Source organism: Lepus europaeus, chromosome 1 (assembly GCF_033115175.1).
Source record: "Lepus europaeus isolate LE1 chromosome 1, mLepTim1.pri, whole genome shotgun sequence".
NCBI classification, from domain to species: Eukaryota; Metazoa; Chordata; class Mammalia; order Lagomorpha; family Leporidae; genus Lepus; species Lepus europaeus.
In genome coordinates this window covers 39,884,932-39,906,498 of record NC_084827.1, presented here as the reverse complement: position 1 = coordinate 39,906,498, position 21,567 = coordinate 39,884,932, and the positions used below count along the sequence as shown (strand labels likewise).

The window sequence follows — 21,567 nt, the reverse complement described above, 5'->3', positions numbered from 1 at the left end:
TGGAAGCCTTTTGAGTTTCTCGACTCTGATCTTAGTTAGACAAGGTCATAGTCAAAGTGGAAGTTCTCTCCTCCCTTCAGAGAAAGGTACCTCCTTCTTTGATGGCCCATTCTTTCCACTGGGATCTCACTCGCAGAGATCTTTCAGTTAGGTTTTTTTTTTTTCTTTTCTTTTTTTTTTTTTTTTTTTTTTTTGCCAGAGTGTCTTGGCTTTCCATGCCTAAAATACTCTCATGGGCTCTTCAGCCAGATCTGAATGCCTTAGAGGCTGATTTGAGGCCAAAGTGCTGTTTAGGACATCTGTCCTTCTATGAGCCTGCTGTGTATCCTGTTTCCCATCTTGGATCCTTCTCTCCTTTTTAATTCTGTCAGTTAGTATTAGCAGACACTAGTCTTGTTTATGTGATCCCTTTGACTCTTAGTCCTGTCATTATGATCAATTGTGAACAGAAATTGATCACTTGGACTAGTGAGATGCCATTGATACATGCCAACTTGATGGGATTGTATTGGAATACCCTGGCATGTTTCTAACTCTACCATTTGGGGCAAGTCAGATTGAACATATCCCAAATTGTACATCTCCTCCCTCTCTTATTCCCACTCTTACATTTAACAGGGATCAATTTTTAGTTAAATTTAAACACCTAAGAATAATTGTGTATTAATTAAAGAGTTCAACCAATACTATTAAGTAGAACCAAAAAAATACTAAAAAGACAAGGCTGCTCAAGTCTCTGTTTCTTATAGTGTCCATTTCATTTCAACAGGTTTCCTTTTTAGTGCTCTGTTAGTTGTCACCGATCAGGGAGAACATATGATATTTGTCCCTTTGGGACTGGCTTATTTTACTCAGCATGATGTGTTCCAGATTCCTCCATTTTGTTGCAAATGACAGGATTTCATTTTTTTTTTTTACTGCTGTATAGTATTCTATAGAGTACATGTCCCATAATTTCTTTACCTAGCCTACTGTTGATGGGCATTTAGGTTGATTCCAGGTCTTAGCTATTGTGAATTGAGCTGCAATAAACATTAAGGTGCAGATAGCTTTTCTATTTGCCAATTTAATTTTCTGTGGGTAAATTCCAAGGAGTGGATGGCTTGGTTTTATGGTAGGTTTATATTCAGGTTCCTGAGGAATCTCCAAACTGAGTTCCATAGTGGCTTTACTAGTTTACATTCCCACCAACAGTGGGTTAGTGTCCCTTATTCCCCATATCCTCACCAGCATCTGTTGTTGATAGATTTCTGAATGTGAGCCATTCTAACCGGGGTGAGGTGAAACCACCTTGTGGTATTGATTTGCATTTCCCTGATGGCTAGTAATCCTGAACGTTTTTTCATGTGTCTGTTGGCCATTTGGATTTCCTCTTTTAAAAATGTCTATTAAGGTCCTTGGCACACCTCTTAAGTGAGTTGTTTGTTTTGTTGTTGTGGAGGTTCTTGATCTCTTTGTAGATTCTGGTTATTAATCCTTTATCTGTTGCATAGTTTGCAAATATTTTTCCCATTCTGTTGGTTGCCTCTGCACTTCCCTGACTGTTTATTTTGCAATATAGAAACTTCTCAATTTGATGCAATTCCAATTGTTAATTTTTCTTTGACTGCCTGTTCTTCAGGGTCTTTTCCAAGAAGTCTTTGCCGGTGCCTATATCTTGCAGGGTTTCTCCAATGTTCTCTAATAATTTGATGGTGTTGGGTTGTAGATTTAGATCTTTAATCCATGTTGAGTGAATTTTGTGTAAAGTGTAAGGTAGGGGTCTTGCTTCATGCTTCTGCATGTGGAAATCCAATTTTCCTAGCACCATTTATTAAATAGACTGTCCTTTTCCAGGAATTGGTTTTAGATCCTTGATTAAATATAAGTTGGTTATAGATATTTGGATTGATTTCTGGTGTTTCTATTCTGTTCCATTGGTCTATCCAGCTGTTTCTGTACCAGTACCATGCTGTTTTGATTATAGCTGCCCTGTAGTATGTGCTGAAATCTGGTATTGTGATGCCTCTGGCTTTGTTTTTGTTGTACAATATTGCTTTAGCTATTCGAGGTCTCCTGTGTCTCCATATGAATTTCAGCATCATTTTTTCCAGATCTGAGAAGAATGTCTTTGGTATTTTGATTGGTATCACATTTAATCTGTAAATTGCTTTTGGGAGAATGGACATTTTGATGATATTGATTCTTCCAATCCATGAGCATGGAAGATTTTTCCATTTTTTGGTATCCTCTTCTATTTCTCTCTTTAATGTTTTGTAATTCTCATTGTAGAGATCTTTAACGTTCTTGGTTAAGTTTATTCCAAGGTATTTGTTTTTGTGGCTATTGTGAATGGGAATTGATCTTAGAAGTTCTTTCTCAGCCGTGGCATTGCCTGTGTAGACAAAGGCTCTTGATTTTTGTGCATTGATTTTATATCCTGCTACTTTGCCAAACCCTTCTATGAGTTCCAATTGTCTCTTAGTAGAGTTCTTTGGATCCCCTAAATAAAGAATCATATCATCTGCAAAGAGGGGTAGTTTGAGTTCTTCCTTCCCAATTTGTATCCCTTCAATTTGTTTTTCTTGCCTAATAGCTCTGGCTAAAACTTCCAGAACTATATTGAATAGCAGTGGTGAGTATGGGTATCCCTGTTTGGTACCAGATCTCAGTGGAAATGCTTCCAACTTTTCCCCATTCAATAGGATGCTGGCCATGAGTTTTTCATAAATTGCTTAGATTGTATTGAGGAATGTTCCTTTCATACCCAGTTTGCTTAGGGTTTTCATAATGAAAGGGTGTTGTAATTTGTTGAATGCTTTCTCTGCATCTATTGAGATAATCATGTGGTTTTCTTCTGTAGTCTGTTAATGTGGTGTATCACATTGATTGTTTTGTGAACATTGAACTACCCCTGCATACCAGGGATAAATCCCACTTGGTCTGGGTGGATGATCTTTCTGATGTATTGTTGCATTCTATTGGCCAGAATTTTATTGAGGATTTTTGCATCTATGTTCATCAGGGATATTGGTCTGTAATTGTCTTTCAATGCTGCATCTTTTTCAGGCTTAGGGATTTTGGTGGTGCTGACTTTATAGAAAGATTTGGGAGGATTCCCTCTTTTTCGATTGTTCTGAACAGTTTGAGAAGGATTGGAGTTAGTTCTTCTTTAAATGTCTGGTAGAACTCAGCAGTGAATCCATCTGGCCCTGGGCTTTTCTTTGTTGGGAGGGCCTTTATTTCTGTTTCAATTTCTGTCTCAGTTACAGGTCTGTTTAGACTTTCTTTGTCTTCATGGTTCAATTTAAGTAGGTTGCATGTGTCCAGGAATCTCTCCATTTCTTGTAGTTTTCCCAGTTTGTAGGCTTAATGCTCTTTGTAGTGGTTTCTGATGATACTTTTTATTTCTGTGGAGTCTGTTATGTTTCTTTTTCATCTCTGATTTTATTGATTTGAGTCTTTTCTTTTTTTAGTTAGTTGAGCCAATGGGGTGTCAATCTTATTTATTTCTTCAAAAAACCAGCTCCTCGTTTGGCTGATTTTTAAAATTTTTTTTTGGATTCAATCCTATTGATTTCTTCTCTGATTTTAATTATTTCTCATCTCCTACTAGATTTGGGTCTAGTTTGCTGCAGTTTTTCTAGATCCTTGAGATGCATTGAAAGCTCATTTTTTTGGTGCCTTTCCAATTTCTTGATGTAGGCACCTATTGCTATAAACTTTCCTCAAAACACTGCTTTTGCCATATCCCATAAGTTTTGATATGTTGTGTTTTTATCCTCATTTACTTCCAGAAAACTTTTGATTTCTCTTTTGATTTCTTCTTTTTTTTTTTTGTTGATGAGTTTATAATTTTATTTATTTATTTATTTATTTTTTAACTTTTATTTAATGAATATAAATTTCCAGTATACAGCTTATGGATTACAATGGCTTCCCCTTCCCATAATTTCCCTCCCACCCGCAACCCTCCCCTCTCCCGCTCCCTCTCCCTTTCCATTCACATCAAGATTCATTTTCAATTCTATTTATATACAGAAGATCAATTTAGTATAAATACTTCAACAGTTTGCACCCACATAGAAACACAAAGTGAAACATACTGTTTGAGTACTAGTTATAGCATTAAATCAAAATGTACAGTACATTAAGGACAGAGATCCCACATCAGGAGCAAGCGCACAGTGGCTCCTGTTGTTGACCCAACAAATTGACACTCTAGTTTATGGCGCTAGTAACCACCCTAGGCTGTCGTCATGAGTTGCCAAGGCTATGGAAGCCTTCCAAGTTCCCCGACTCTGATCATATTTAGACAAGGTCATAAAAGACAGGTTGAGGATAGTAACCAATGATCCTAAGAGTGGCCTTAACCAGGTCTGAACAATTATACAGCATTAAGTGGGGAAGAGGACCATCAGTACACACAGGTTGGGAGTAGAGCCATTGGTGGTAGAGTAGAGGTTATGATTACAAAGGAATGAGGCCCAAGTGCACTAGACAGGGTCTAGTTGTTTAGTCTTGATGTGTTTGCATACATGCTAGGGATTCCTGAGTTGCTAATTTCCAACTTCATTCCATTGTGGTCTGAGAAGCTGCATGGTATGAGTTTGCTGAGACTTGAATTTGCTGAGACTTGCTTTATGGGCTAGTATGTGGTCAATCCTAGAGAAGGTTCCATGCACTGCTGAGAAAATGTAAAATCTTTAAATGTAGGATTGAAAGTTCTGTAGATATCTGTTAGATCCATTTGGGCTATAGTGTCAATTAAATCTGCTGTTTCCTTGTTGATCTTATGTCCTGTTGATCTGTCTGTTTCTGAGAGTGGAGTATTGAAGTCCCCCAGTAATATTGTATTGGAGTCTAAGTCTCCCTTTAATATATCTTTTAAATAAACCAGTGCCCTGTGACTAGGTGCATATGCATTTATAATAGTTACATCTTCCTATTGAATTGAATCTTTTTTTTTAAATTTTTTGACAGGCAGAGTGGACAGTGAGAGAGAGAGAGACAGAGAGAAAGGTCTTCCTTTGATGTTGGTTCACCCTCCAATGGGTGCTGTGGCCGGCACGCTGCGGCCGGCGCACCGTGCTGATCCCAAGGCAGGACCCAGGTGCTTCTCCTGGTGTCCCATGGGGTGCTGGGCCCAAGGACTTGGCCCATCCTCCACTGCACTCCCAGGCCATAGCAGAGATCTGGCCTGGAAGAGGGGCAACTGGGACCTAATCCATTGCCCCGACCGGGACTAGAACCCGGTGTGCCAGCACCGCAAGGTGGAGGATTATCTTGTTGAGCCACAGCGTGAATTTAATCTTAATCATTATGTAGTACCCTCTTTGTCTCTCTTAAATGTTTTTGTGTTAAAGTTTATTTTATCTGATATTAATATGGCTACACCAGCTCTTTTTTGGTTTCTGTAGGCATGGAATATCTTTTTCCAACCTTTCACTTTTAGTCTGCATGCATCTTTATTTGAAAGATGTGTTTCTTGTAAGCAGCAAATTGAAGGGTTTTGTTCCTTAATCCATTCAGCCAGTCTGTGTCTTTTAATTGGAGAGTTGAGGCCATTAACGTTCAGTGTGACTATTGATAAGTAGTAACTTTGCCCTGCCATTTTTCCAAAGATATTTCTAATATATGCTTTGAGCTTTCTGTGATCTTTTCCTGGGAAGTTTTCTTCCTTTACCTTCTTTCATATTGATGGCAGTGTTTCTGTATTTGTGTGTGTAACACATCTGTAAGCATCTTTTGCAGGGCAGGACGAGTGGCGACAAATTCTTTCAATTTCCGTTTACTATGAAAGGTCTTTATTTCACCTTCATTTTCAAATGAGAGCTTTGCAGGATATAATATTCTGGGCTGGCAGTTTTTCTCTCTTAGTACCTGGGCTATATCTTGCCGTTCCCTCCTAGCCTGTAGGGTTTCTGATGAGAAGTCTGCTGTGAGTCTAATTGGAGATCCTCTGAGAGTAATCTGATATTTCTCTCTTGCACATTTTAGAATCTTTTCTTTATGTTTCACTGTGGTGAGTTTGATTACAAAGTGTTGTGGTGAGGATCTCTTTTGGTCATTATTGGGGGTTCTATGAGCTTCCTGTACTAGGATGTCTCTGTCCTTCTCCAAACCCGGGAAGTTCTCTCCAAGTATCTCACTAAAAAGGCCTTCTAATCCTTTCTCTTTCTCCATGCCTTCAGGAACTCCTAGAACTTGAATGTTGGTTTTTTTTAATAGTATCCTGTAGATTCCCAAAAATATTTTTTAGATTTCTAATTTCCTCTTCTTTTCTTTGATTTGACTGTTTCCTTTCCTGTGCTCTGTCTTCTAAGTCCGATATTCTCTCTTCTGTTTCACTGACTCTGTTTTTAAGGCTCTCTAATGCATTTATCATTTGATCTCTTGAACTCTTTATTTCATTTTGATTTCTCTGCAATATCACACTTTACTGTTCTATTAGTTTCTTCATTTCATTTTGATTCCTCCTTAAGATTTCATTTTCATGAGAGAGATTTTCTATCCTGTCCATTAAGTATTTCTGTAGTTCAAGAATTTGTTTTTTGAGAACTTCTAAATGTTCTTATCATAAATTTTTTGAAATCCATATATTGCATTTCTTCTATCTCATGATCTTTATAATCTTGAATTGGGATGTCTTGTTCATTTGGGACATCATAATGTCTTCCTTGTTCTTGTTTCCTTGGTTTCTGTGTTTGTTGTTTGGCATTGTGGAGATATTCTGTGGTTTCTTCTTTTTTTTTTTTTCCCCTCGCTGTGGTGGTTTTTCTCATTATACTATGACTCTAGATTAAGTGGACTGTTTGCTTTTGATGGATCTTTAGAGGCTTGTGATGGGTGTGGCCAGAGAGCTCTGTTTGGTTCTTCAGGGTTAAGGGTGTGCCAAAGGTGACACACCCAGGTTAGGCATGGTAAATCTTGTTTTTTTTTCTCTCTCTTTCTTTCTTTCTTTCTTTTTTTTTTTTTTTTAAATTCAGAAGGGAAGTAATTCCGCACAGTTGAGCAGAATTGAAGGCTGTCAGTGTCTGAGTTCCGGCCCCGGAGGGTATAATATTTGTCTGCTCTATCCCAAGGACCACACAAAGAATCTGTGCAGTCCTCAATGTAAGCTCAAATTCCCCTGCAATCTCCCACCGGGTTGCCAAGGTTGCTGAGTTTGTGGTATCTCAGGCACTCCGTGAGTTCTCTCACACACTTTTTTTTTTTTTTTCTCACAGTCTCATTTCATTAGCTCCACACATTTACTAGGTCTTAACCTGCTGTTATTTTTCCTCACCAGAGTCAGATTTTTCTGCTTGGCTGAGGGCGGGTACAGCCCAGAGTTGGCACAGCTTTTACATATGTCCAAAATGGCACCTGCTCTTTGTCTTACTTGCCTTTGTAAGATGAGTGGAGAGAGAGAATCGTGTCTGTACTGATCCCTTTTATTTTTTTTTCCCTCCTCTAGTTAGCCTGGTGAATTTTCTCCCATGGGGCTTCAAGCCTCATTCCCTCTAGACTCTTCCTGCCACTTCCCCGCCAGTTTCTCAGGCTACTGAGGCTTTGCCTCACCCCCCTTTCCAGTGCTGGTGCGTAGACTTGGTGGCTGGGGTCCTGAGCCGTGGTTGCCCATACCCTCCTCATAGGTCCACCGTGTCCCACTAGTTCCAGAAGAGTTTCCTCTGCAGTTTTTTCCCTAACTCTTCCCTGAAACTACAGGATCTCCACTTTTATTAAACTATCTTTTCCCAGATTTTCAGTGTGCTCCCTCCCTATTCCGCCATCTTGGAGGAAGCCCCCTGACATAAAATTTAATGTGACCAGGAGCCTTTACTTGAATCCTTAGTTTAATTTTTTATATTTGGCACAGATTAAAGGTATTATATGTGTACTACTATTCATCTTTATAGTTCCTTTATGTTTTTATATATTTAACATGTATTTTGTGCTATCTTGACTATTAATACTATGAAATTTTCAGTTATAGAGGCAAACTATTTGTCTTGCTGTCTGCTAGGGATTTTTTTTTTTAAATATACAGACTCAATTCATGCTTAATAGGAAAGAAAAAATAATGCAAACAACATCAGAGAATACACATTGGTCAATCTGTGGAATAAGTCTTTTTTCTTTTGTAAATTTTCATTTATATTTTATTTATTACAGTGACAGAGAGAGCTCCTGTCTAATGGTTCATTCTCCAAATGCTAGCAAAAACCAAGACTAAGCCTGGCCAAAGCCAGGAACCCAATGCAGGTGTCCCAAGTGGGTGGCGGCAACTGGACTAGTTACCTCTCAGGGTATGCACTAGCAGGAAGCTGGAATTAAGAGCAGGGCTAGGACTCAAATGTAGGCTCTCTGATATGAGATGTGGGCATCCTGAGCAATACTTTCAGCTCTGTGCTATATTTTCACTCCTGGTTGTTCTTTTTATGTTACTGAAAATTTTTTGTTGGGGCCAATGCTGTGGCATAGCAAGTTAAACCCCCATCTGCAGAGCCAGTATCCCATATGGGTATAGGTTGGAGTCCCAGCTACTTCACTTTCAATCCAGCTTCCTGCTAATGCACCTGAGAAAGCAGCAGAAGATGATCCAAGTGCTTGGGCCCCTGCACACATGTGGGAAACTCAGATGAGATTCCTGGCCCCTGGCTTCGGATCCACACAGCTCCAGCCATTACAGCCATTTGGGCAGTGAACCAGCAGATGGAAGATTTCCCTCTCTCTCTCTCTCTCTCTCTGTCTCTATCTCTGCCTTTCAAATAAGTAAATAAATTTTAAAAAATTGTTAAAATTTACTGAGCCTTTTTTTCAGAGTTTTTCCTTTCAAAAAGAGATTTAAAAGTTTACTGTGATGAATTAAAAATTGTAAGTGGATTTCAAGTTCATTTGGATGTTATTGTGTATATTTGAAGTTTTCAAAGCTGTTATAGGAGATATATAGAAAGTAAAATGGTTTGTACAGTGAAACAAACTGATCTGTGTTATCACAGTTATTTTTCTTGTGACAAGAACAGCTAAAATATACTTATTTTACCGAAATCCTTAGTATACTGCAGTTTTATTAACTATATTCCTCACATTGTCAACAGGACAAGTTAACAAATGTTGATGAGGGTGTGAGAAGAAGGAACCCTAGTGTATTATTGATGTAAATGTAGATTGGAATAGCTGTTACAGAAAACAGTAGGGAGATTCCTCCAGAAACTAAAGATTGGACTAGTGTGTGACACAGCAGCCCCTCTTCTGGGTGTGTCCACAGAGATGGAACCACTGCCTCAGGAAGGTATCCACACTTTCATGTTCATTGCATTTTTTTGCCCTCAATGACTAAAACATGGGAACAACCTATAGGTCTATCAGTGGGTAAATGAGTCAAGATGATGGTATACACCCAGAAATATTGGAAATATTACTTGGCTTTAAAAAGGAGGTCCTGCTATCTTCACAACATTAATGGACCTGGAGGACATGATGCTGAGTGAAATATGCCAGGCCAGGAAAAGCACTGCCTATTCTCATTGGTATGTGGAATTTTTATGTAAAAATAGAAGAGGTCAAATATAAGTGAAGAAAATCGTGGATACAGGGTCCAAGTAGCAAATGTGTAGGATGAACAAATCTAGAGATATAATGTACAACATGAGGGCCATAGGCAAGATCATTTTAATAATTTACTCATTTAATGATTCATTCATTTGTTAAAAAAGCATTTGTTGAAAGAGCATTTGAAAAATTCATGAATTACATATTAAGCAGATAGTAGTTAAAAATATTCTGGATATGATCAAATCTTATTTCAGAAAAGATGATTCAGAAGAAAGTCACAAATTATTAAGAATAGTCTTGAAATTTACTTGGCAGTGTTAGTCGCCCTAAGCTTTTTAATCTTTATCTACAAGGACTCTGCAGAAGGGAACTACCCTGAGAAGAGGAGCAGGGGTTGATGTAAATTGTACTTTATGTCAATTCCAGTTGCAGTGATTTAAGCCACTTATCAAAGTCACATAGATGGTGTTCTGTGCTCAGACCAAACATAGTTGCAGGAGAACGGTTTAGTGTCCTCTATTTAGGAGATAGTGAAAGGTAAATGCAAGCAGCATTTTACAGAACAGGAACATTTTCTGGGCCTACTATTTTCTCAAAGAGTGTTGTTTTTCTGTCCCCTTATTTTTTGAAAAGGTAATTTATGCTTGGTTTCCAGACTGCTTGGGAATGTTGGCTCTCTCAGGACATGCTTTCTTTTTTCCAGCTGGTTTTCTACTGCTTTGCTTCTGTGTTTGGGCCTGCTTTGCTTCTCTTGGTTCTTTGTAGTGCTCCTTAGTCCTGGTCCTTTCAGACTCTCTGGATATACCCTCCAACATGCTGCCATCCTGCCTGCAGGTTGTTGCTTCTGTTGGCTTCTACCATCATCATGGACACATTGACACAAAGGTTTTCATGTTTCCACCTGTCTTCCCAGTGGTCCACTCCATGCGTGTGTCTGCTTGCCTGTGTACATGCTTGAAAACCCCCAGCCAGCCCTTGGAACTGTGCTTAGCAATGCAAAGATGAACTAAACATGGCCTGGACAGGAAGAAGAGGCATTTAGCCAAGTACACTGTCAGTAAGAGTTTTCTAGACAAAAACAAGGAAAAAGCATTCTTGAATAAGAACCTATGTTGAAAGGCAGCTGAATATATTTCTTTTTCTACAGCATCAACTCTTGGAAGTATTAACACTGAGTTGAAAAGATAACCAGATGTTTAACTTTGGTAAATAATATGATGGACTTCCCAAAGACAAGCAGTATGACCAATCTTTTTTAAAGATTTATTTACTTAGTTAGTTATGTGAAGGGGGAGAGATATCTATTATTTCACCATCCAAATGGCTACAACAGCCAGGTCTGGTCCAAGTCGAAGCCAGGATCCAGGACCTCCGCCTTGATCTCCAGGTGGGTGGCACCAGGGAGCTGGATCCAAAGCGTACAGTAGCTGGCACGTGAACCTGGTACTCCAGTATGGGATGCAAGCTTCCAAAAGGTGACTTAATCCAGTGCACCACAATACACATCCCCTGGACAATCATTTTTAGGACCATGGATCAGTATCTATCTTCCCTGAGTCCCACCAACTTAGACATAATAAACATGTTAATGCTTAACAACTGATAAATAAGAATTGTGCCTTTTTTGGTGTTTGGTTCTCTGGTTTTTTGAATCAGTTTGAAACATTTTGCCCGTTTGTATTTTGTGAACTCCTCTTGGTGTTCTTTAGCAATTTCTGTTAAATTATGTGCCCTTCTCACATTGAGATAGTAGCTCTTCATTATATATTGCAAATATTTCTTTGCTCAGTGTATTTCTTTTGCTTTTTTTGAAGTAGTACTTTCTTATTAAATAACTGGATTTTTGAAATTGATTCTGACATCTGTGCTTGATCTTGTTTCAAAGGCATTTTTCACCTACGGTTATATTTTAAAATACTCCTATTTTTTTGTTTATCTCTTCACCTACTTGGAAATGTTATTTTTGTTTGTTACTAGATAGAATGGAAGTATGTTTTATACTCCAGTTGTCTCTTGCCTTAAAGCTGTGCATTAAATAATCAGTCTGTTTCTCAGTGACGTGAAAATGCTTCCTTTAGTATTAAATTTGGTGTGTTTTTAGATTCCATCTTTTCTGTTGACATACTCTTTTTCTCTCCCAGATCAGTTACGTACTAAATTAAATTCTCTAAAAATGTTTCATCATAATAAAATAAGAATAATATCTCTTTTCCAGGATTGTGAGTAATAATGACAGAATGAATATCTAACATTTGCCAAATTCTTTGGTCATAAGTGCCCAGTAAAATGCTGCTGCTATTGTTATTTATATTTATTATTGTTTTTGTCAGAATCATGTTAATTTCTATTGCTTCATAGTATTAATTTGTATCTGTTAGGTTAATGTTACCCCATCTTAATATATCAAGGCTGTCATGAATTTTTCTTCCAGGTGAACTTGAAAATCAACTTACTTCCCTCAAGTTTGTTGAAACAAAGCAGGCAAAAACAGGCTTGTTGATATTTCAATTGGGAATATATCTTTATATGTAGGTTGATTTGGGGAGAATTGGTTCCAAGGTATAAAACGCTGAGAAAGTGACTGTTATGCTGTGATTTGCTGCAAGTTTGGCAGTCGGCAGGCTTGCAAAGCAGCTTACACATTAGACACTTGATAGAGGGAAATGGGATTCCTTTTAAGGCTGACCTAGAACAACCCTATTTTATGCTTATTCTCTTTTTAAAAGTTTCTCAGAATGAAGTAAGTCCTCCCATAGATGGTAATACATTGATAATTTGAACTCTGTTTCCAGTAAGTGAAGTTAGGGAAGCATCGCCTAGGGGCCTCTATCAGCATGTCTTAAGTACTGGAGACTTTAGAACAGTGCTGCTGAAATGAGACCCCTGGACCAGTGCAGGTCCACAAACAAGAATGTGTGAGATGAGGATGGAAATTTAGGGTATTGCCTTTAGGCAGGCTTATAGCAGTTGACACGGTACTTCATGTGGGTACTTCATGTTATCGCTGATCATTTATAAATATGAATTTGTTTTATATGATGTTCAGTTTTAATTTTTTACTACTATTAGTTCGGAAATAAACTGGAAGCAAATAAGAATAAAACAAAAGACTTGTCCTTCATCACACAGAGTTTGAAAAGCGCTTACTTAGAGTACCTTGGGCTCTGAAGAACAGGAAACCTTGCCTGGATGGACTTAAACATCCTCTCCTGCTCCCTGCACAAGGGTCACTTTTCTTTTCCAATGCTTTGGTAATTTGTTTTCATTATTTGTTCTTCCACAGCTGTCTGCCAGACTAGCCAGATTGCTTTTGAGAACGGTTGCATTGCTTACCTGGCTAGCAGCAATTTATGAGAGTGCCTTCTCTTAGCGCTTTGGGCAGCCAACATTTAGGATTTTTACATTAATACAAACTTTGCTAACTTGTAAATAGCAAATCTTCACTCAATTTCAATTGAATTTTCAACTATGAATGTTGTGGCACAGTTTTCAGTATCTTTATTAATGATACCTTTATTTCTGCCTTTGTGGTTTGTTCCCTTTATTCATGGTTCCAGTTGGAGTCTTGCTGTTTTGAATATCTGCTTATTTGTATGTATATATAATTCACCCTTTGCCTAATGACACAAATGCATTTCACACATTTTGTTCATTGCCTTTAAGTCCTATGGCAATATATGTATTTTAAACCCCCTTTATTATTCTATTATTAGAACATCATCTCAATTAAAGATTTACCAAATGTTAGTGCTACTTTTAAAATTTTGTAGGAGAGCATTTTAACCTTAACTTCTATGTGTGTTCTTTAATCTCTTTGAAAGCCTGGAGTCAGGATCTACATGACATTTTACTCTTCAGATGGCTGTTACCACCAGTGCTTTTTGAATAATCTCATCTGTTCTTACTGTTTTCTGGTGTCCCTTTTGCTGTCTTTGAAGGTTGGAGTCTTTTCTCTTATTGCCCTTCGTTCATACCATACCATATTCCATGCATTTAGTATCTGATAAGTTCAGCCCTACTTTCCCAGTATTCTTTTTCAAACTATTCTTGGATATTTTTACTTGATTTTTTTTTCCCAAATGAATATTTGAATCATTTATCGAAGTAGTATCTTGGTTTATGTTTGAGAGTAAGATGTGGAAGCATGATATTAAATTCTTTTGGTTCTGACACACACTGATAGATGTGCATATGTAGTAAAATGATATTAACTATTTGAAATGTAATGTGTGGCTGGCGCCGCGGCTCACTAAGCTAATCCTTTGCCCGCAGCACCGGTACTCCGGATTCCAGTCCTGGTTGGGGTGCCGGATTCTGTCCCGGTTGCTCCTCTTCCAGTCCAGCTCTCTGCTGTGGCCAAGAAGGCAGTGGAGGATGGCCCAAGCGCTTGGGCCCTGCACCTGCATGGGAGACCAGGAGGAGGCACCTGGCTCCTGGCTTTGGACCAGTGCAGCACGCCGGCCGTAGCGGCCATTTAGGGGGTGAACCAACAGAAGGAAGACCTTTTTCTCTGTCTCTCTCTCTCACTGTCTAACTCTGCCTGTTAAAAAACAAAGTAATGTGTGCTTCTAGCAGAGTTTATTTTTACTTCTTCCATTCACTCATCAATTATTATACATTTCTATATCTGTTTTTACAGTAGGTTCTATGGTCCATACAGAGAACACATACCCGTCAATATTGCTTGATTTTATTAATTTGAAAATACCTACATGCACATTTATTAAATTTATAAATATGCATAAAAGTCACATTTTTGTAATTCATTTACCAGTAATTTCCCTTTTTGACATAAGGAAGCTTATGCTCCATTCTAAATTTACAGCAATCTAGTCAAAAATTCTGCTCTCTGCAATTTAGTTAAAATTAACTGAGATTATTTTATTTTTGGGCTCTTTCACCCTTTTACACAATCCTATGGGAAAAGAGAAAAACGACTTCCTGTCTTCTTGCCTGAAGTAATTTCTCCTTTGATTACATGTGAGTTTTATGAGAAAATGTGTTTTGTATTTGTGAACTCTTAATCAAAGAGAGGCCTTCATGTCTGAGGGTGGCCCTCTGAGTCATGAAGTGATGAACCCACTCACGTTCCTAGGATCTCCTTAAGGGTGTGCCAGCTTTGATAAGATGTGGTAGATTAAATACGTGAGAAGTTACTGTGTGGGATAGTCAAGATCATTGGCTAATTTTAATAATGACGTAAGCCAAACCACTGAAACAAGACTTTATACTTCTATCGTGATATTCCTGTGTTATTCCTATGGCCCCAAATTCAAAGATATCAACATGTTTTTAATATTCCTTTTTCCATATTTCTTAGCGTCTATTTTAGATCGGCTTTTTGACATGTTCAATCATTCATAAAGTCTGTCTATCTATCACAGTAGAGAGTCCACTAGCCTTTGGTTAAAAACTACACCCCCTCTTTTGTTTTTTTAGGTTGCTTTGACAGAAAACGTTCTGTTATCCAACTGAAATCTGGTGTCTTTTGCCCCAAGAATGCTCTTCTTTCTGCATTGTGTCTAAACAGGAAGCTACTCTTTCTTACCTTGTAATTTATGAGATATCAGCCATGATAATCCTTCAGATTCTTCTCTCCCCATCCTGGACAGATGGTCGTGAATTCTCATAGAATGGGTGACAGCTTCAAATCAAGTGTGAGTGCACCAGAGGAGAAGACTTGTACATATCTCTTTCCACATGAGTGCCTCAGACTCCTTTTTGAGTTCCTGAAGCACTCAATTCTATGAATTGGAGTTTGCATCCTCTAAGTCATTTTTGTTTAATTCTTAGTAATTTGAAAACAGTTTAATAGGTTATATCTAAGTATTTTTCCTTTCTATTCTCAAATAATTAAATAATTGCCTGGAAAAAAATTTCTTTTTTTTTTTTCCCCCTTTTCTTTTCTTTTCTTGATGCCTTGGAAGAATTTCTGTAAACTGCATCATTCATCTGTAGGCCTCCTGACTGAGTTCCAGTCTTGTCCTCAGTAATCCCTCTCCTTTCTCTACCACATGTCACGCTGTTTGGTACTCTCAGGTTTAGGTCTGTAAATGTTCGAATGTTCGTAAGCAACTTTATTTTACACAAATCTTTGCAGAAACTCCATCCCATAACAAGATAAGAAGATCACAACCATAATTTGCAGTTTTGAACTTTGTGTGGTTTTAGACAGTGACTGTGCTAATTGTTGACTTACTGTTGTTGCATAATATCTTTGTATCTCGGAGTTTTTTAACTATGTAAAACAAATGATTAAGTAAAATAACTTCTGCAGTGCCTTCCTGTTCAGACATATGACCTGAAAGCTGTAGGTAGACATCTGAGTGGCCTGGGTCATAATGTGGAGTTGTGTATTCCAATTAGCTTCTCAAGAAGAGGCGAGTTTACATTTTGTGAAGAAGTAGCTTTAAAAAAAATAAATTTTATTGTGTATACTTGAGGCTTATAGCATTTTACAAGATAAAAACGTAAAATGGTAACTATAGTGATGCAAGTTAACATACCCATCATCTCACAGTGTACTTTCTGTGTGGTAATCAGAGCAGCTGAAAATCTACTTATTTAGCAAAAATCCTTACTGTAATACAGTGTTCTTAACTATAGTCTTCATACTGCATATGGCGATCTCTCAACTGGTTCATCCTGCACACCTGATGCAAGCCTCAGGTCCTATGACACGTATGCTCCACTTCCTCTCCTTCCCTGACTCTGGGCACCACTGTTTTATTCTCTGTGTGTGTGTGTGTGTGTGTATTTGACCTGCTTTTGTTTTTAACCTAGAGGACATATGCAAAGTGATATAAACAAACATAGAAAGAAAATACTGCATGAGGACGTAGACAAATATTGCATGATCTCACTTACATATGGAACCTTAAAAAAAAAAAGTCATTTTTGAATGCCTCAGAGAAAGTGCATTTTATAAACACAGTTTCCAAAGCTCCAAGAAACTTTTATTAAAGCTCATTTAAAAACCTGCCAAAGTGACAAGTAGGGAAATTACGCTTGATATAGTTTAATGCATAAAAATGGCCAAATGTAGAAGTTTCTCATGTATGGTTATCTGTACTACTAGATAACTGTTTACTAGAACTGTTAATGGTGCTAAAGGTGACTCAAAACCCTGCTTTGAGAGGTTGACTGAGGAGATGATCCACATGTTCCTTTCTTGCTTGCATTTCTCTTGTGATTTACTAAAAAGGGAAGCACATGTTTGAATAATATCTTCCCATGCTGAGAGATTTAATTATTTTTCATGATGAATTCCCACTGGAAAGAAAATGTCTGATGTATTGGCAAGAGGTTGAATTTATATTGTCAGCTAGTACAGCCTGCTGGCCCATGTCACCAAAGGCTATCCTCTGTCCATGTGACCACAGTGCCTTTCCATCACTCAATAGGCATCTGCCACAGTGCTTCAGAAGAATGGCCCTTGGGTTGTCCACCTGGTTAACACACACAGTTGTGTGTCTTAGGCTGTGAAGAATCTCCTGGAATGGATGAAAGGAGCTGCTTCACATTTCTCCCTCCCTCCTTCACCTCTCTCCTTTTTTCTGTGTCTTTTTTTTTTAATTAACTGTGCTATTACTTGGAAATTAAGGAGTGGTGGCTGCTCTCCAAGTGGCTATTGAATATATTTACATCTAATCTGAATTGAGCTGTGATGTGTTGTATGTATATAGTACATACCAGATTTCAGAGACTTACTAGGTATTATAAATGTGATGTCGTATCTCATTTTATATTGGTTATATGTGGAAATGATATCTTTATGTATAGGTTAAAATATATTGTTTAATTTCACCTCTTTTTCTGTGCTTATTTTGTCTATTTTGCTTTTTGTAATGCAACTATTAGAAAATTTAGAATATGTTAGTGGCTCATACTGTATTTCTTTTGGACAATGCTGATCTAGAGGGGTTGTCACTTGTTGTTCTGAATAGCTATAAATATTAGTAGCTGTGGGGCTGGCATTTGGCCTCATAGTTAAGACTCGGGGCATCTCGTACCTGAGTGTTTGGGTTCAATAGTTCCAGTTCCTAACTCCACCTTCCTGCTAATGCAAACCCTGGGAGGCAATGGTGATGGGTCAAGTAATTGGATTCCTACCATGTATGTGGGAAACCTGCATTGAGTTCCTGCCTCAGCCTATGCCAGCCTTGGGTATTGTGGGCATTTGGGGAGTGAACTAGCAGGTGGGAAGTGTGTGTTTGTGTGTGTGTGCACATGCACGTACAAGTGCACCTCTCAATTGACTACATTTTTTAAAAAATAGAAAATAAATTAGTAGCCTCCAAACTTTTTACCCAATAGACTTTCACTTGGAAATTTTTACATGATGTCTTTTTGTTTACATCATGAATATTTCTACTCCAAATCTGATTATTTTTTTTTTCTGTGTGTGGATTAACAAACATCTCCCAACTGCCACCCCACTGATATTAAATACATACTCTGTGGGATCCCAGATCCCATTCTGTGAAAGTAATCCTTCCTCCTCCACATATATTTCTCCTTTCTCTGTACTTACATTGAATGTATAAAGTATATTCTATCTTAAAGTAATTTCTAAAAGTGTTATCAGTTTCTTATTAGAACCATTTTGAAAGGGAGGAACAAGACACACAAGTTCTTTTGTCTTTTTCCAAAAAAATGATCATTTTCAGTTCACAACAGTCATTGGGCAATTGGCTAACGTCTCCTTGATGAAGTGTCATTTTAGTCATTCTTCCCACTTCTTGATGCCTTGAGAGATATCACTAATGCCACAGAACAGAGACTTAGGATTTGTGATTACATTCTTTCGGTTAAGTCAGTTTTATTTTATTTTTTTTAATTGGTACTTTGGAGGGAAAAAATGTTAGAACCTTTCAGTGAAAAAAAGCATAAAGGAAGGTCACTGTTGTATAGTTTTTATCTATAGTGCTCCCCCTGCTACTTTATGTCTCTAATGCCTCCTTTTTTACCCTCTAAAACAATGGCCTTTGGATATGCAGGATGATGCCCGCCAACTCTTTGTGCTTGCTGGAGCTGCTGAGGAAGGCTTTATGACTGCAGAACTCGCCGGAGTGATAAAGAGATTGTGGAAGGATAGCGGTGTGCAAGCCTGTTTCAACAGATCCCGCGAGTACCAGCTTAATGACTCGGCAGCGTAGTAAGTAATCATAACTTCAGAGCTCAACGATCATGAATAATTACTTGCAAACCAAATTTACCTCCAAGGCAGTTTTACTGCAGAATTGGCTGACACATTCTTGTGCAACTCAGGATATGCAGCATGACAATATCTGAGAACTGTCTCTGCCTCTTTGGTGTGTATTTGTAGCCAGCAGTGCGGTTGTTGCCTGGGTGTGCAGTGGTGTCTCCAGAGATTTGTACTTATGTAACTCTATTGGAAGCATGCAGAACGGGACTGGTCCCAGTATATTTCCAGGAAGGTAACTAGAACTTCCCAAAATTCACTTGGAATTTGGGTATATCTCTGGTTTACTTGGAGCTAGCCAGATAGGGGTTAACTGATTTAGGTTGTTTTCATGACATTCATGGTGCCTGCGAAAAGCTGCTTGTCTGTGACAGAAAGCTTAAGCAGGAATACTTTAAAGGGGTGCATGGTGGTCACAAGATAATTCCTCACTAAGAAAAGTAGCTGCTGCACATTTGGAAATTTTCATTTGTGTTTGCCCTGTGCGCTGTTCTCAGACATTTAACTACCGTTTTTTGGGAAGAGAAAACTCGCCCAGATAATCCAGGTGGTGGCCCCAGAAAATTAGCAGAGCAAGTTGTGATAAAACCTAATTGGAAAGCTTTCTGTTTGTTATCTATAGAGAATTTAAAAAAAAAAAAAAAACCCCAAGTGGTGGCTTCCCTGGTTGAGTGCGCACACACACACACACACACAGAGTCAGTAATATCAGCTGTGGTGTGTCCAGTGTTCCTCAGTCTTGAAGATGCATGTTGTGCACTCTACTTCCCCAGGTCGTTCGGTGTTCTGTCGACTTCTAGGGACATAAATCAGGATTAGACAGAAGATGACAGGTATTGACAGTTTTAGGTCGATGCATGCACTTTGCCACGGTGAAAAGCAAACAAATAGGGTACAGCTCCTGAGGACCTCATTATTTTATGTCAGAGCACATACCAGGTGTGAGCAAATAAATAATATAAAACCACTACATCACCCTTAGCAGTCTTTACTCTGATTTCCTTAGCCTATATGTTAAATATTCTAACATATGAATTATATATGTGGTTTCTATATGTGTGACTTACTCTTCTGTAATCATCTCTGCAAGTGGTATCTCCCTTCCACATGAAATACACGTTGGCCACTGGGCAGGTCCTTGCTTCCATGTTTTAGGAAGTTTTTTCCGAGTTTTAGGAACTCATAATACCATTTTCTTTTGCCTCAGGTTTACATTAGTTTTCAATTTATTTGACTTATATTTACATTGTGACTATTTGATTATTTTCTGCCCTGCCAATACACTGTAGATCCAGTGTCTGTTTTTGCATACACCCTGGCACACCGTTGTCAATTCGATATTATCTTGTTTAATAATGGATGAATTAATAAACTAGACTTCACAGACTTTAGAAGACAAATTGGAAAAATCACCTAGAGGGAGAACAGAACTCTCCTGTCAACCATAGTGTTTGCTTTGCCACCACCAGCACCTGCAAAAAGATTGAAGTGGAAATCACTGTTTTAGCGAGACAATGCTCTGGTTGCACCCAGCAAAATGAGCTACTTCAAAAATTAAGGAGTGCTATGAGGGGATGATAGATTGAAGACCCCTTCCTTGTCAAATGGGGGGACTGCCAGACCCCCTCAGTCTCTTGGCCAAGACCCTTCTCCTTTGCAAGCTGCTAGTACATGCAGTGAGAAACGTGTTGCTTTGGTTCCCTCTTATATCATGCCTAGCACTTCTGACCTTAAAATGGCAATAATGGAGCCAATTTTCAAGAACAAAGGAAGTTGTGGAAGCCTTTTTCTCCCTGGTGGTTAAAGGATATCTTGCCTGGAGGTGGAGAGATACATCCTCACCCCCTCAGGCCTGTCTGACGACTTAGAGTTTCTCAAAATACTACTTGTTCTTTTTTTACCTTTTTGAAATATAAATGTACATTATTTTTAGAGACCATAGAACTTTTATGTAAAAAAGTCTGTGAGTGACTAGAGTACATTTTAAATAACACCTCACTATTTTAGTGAAATCTTGCCATGGCTTCTTTTGTTTGTTTATCAAATCATATTTTCCTAATAGTAAAGTACAACATTATAAAAGGGGTCTTCAGAAAGTTCCTGGGAAGTATACATGATGAAAAAATGATGGATAGATTTCAAAAGTTTTATTATACCAAATAAAGTTGTCTTGGAATTACATTTTCCACAAAGTTTCTGAAGTCCCTATATGTATACAGAATTGAAGCAGAAACTGGGTGTAGTGGTAAAGCTGCCACCTCTGACACCAGTATCGCATATGTTTTGTCTTTTGGCTGCTCCACTTCCCATCCAGCTCCCTGCTAATAGCCTAGGAAAAGCAGCAGAAGATGGCCCAAGTGTTTGGGACCCTGCACCCACATGGGAGACACAGATGAAGCTCCTGGCTCCTGATTCCTGGCTTTGGCCTGGCTTAGCCTTGGCCATTATTGACCATCTTGGGAGTGAGCCAACTAATGGAAGATCTCTCTCTGTAACTTTATGACTTTCAAAATAAATAAATCTTATTAAAAAAAAACAAATCAGAGACTATACTGGGGGACTGTCATCAGTCAGTATGATGATAGAATTCTCTTCTGTATGTGCAGCAACTCAAGCTGTCGTCTCTGTGTGTTCAAATATATATATATATATACATGTATATTATATGCTAGAATGCTTTTGTTACTACTAAAGTGTTTATATAGTATTCCAGCCATATATCTGATAAATCAAATATTGAGCAAGCTCCTTTCTTTTCATAAGACCACATTCTAAATGGCTAAGCAATGGTTTCTCAGGGTACTGCCAATTTAAAGCTGCCATAGTTGGAGCCCCTCTATACC

General features: G+C 38.3%; 1 protein-coding gene across 1 annotated transcript in view; it reads left to right on the top strand.

Annotated features, from left to right (window-relative positions):
* Positions 1–21,567, top strand: part of GNAI1 (G protein subunit alpha i1) — a 109,652-nt gene that overhangs the window by 65,586 nt on the left and 22,499 nt on the right. Inside the window, exon 4 of the mRNA XM_062210778.1 lies at positions 18,519–18,676. Within this exon, the coding sequence (XP_062066762.1) occupies positions 18,519–18,676 (158 nt within the window). The remainder of the gene's footprint in view (positions 1–18,518; positions 18,677–21,567) is intronic.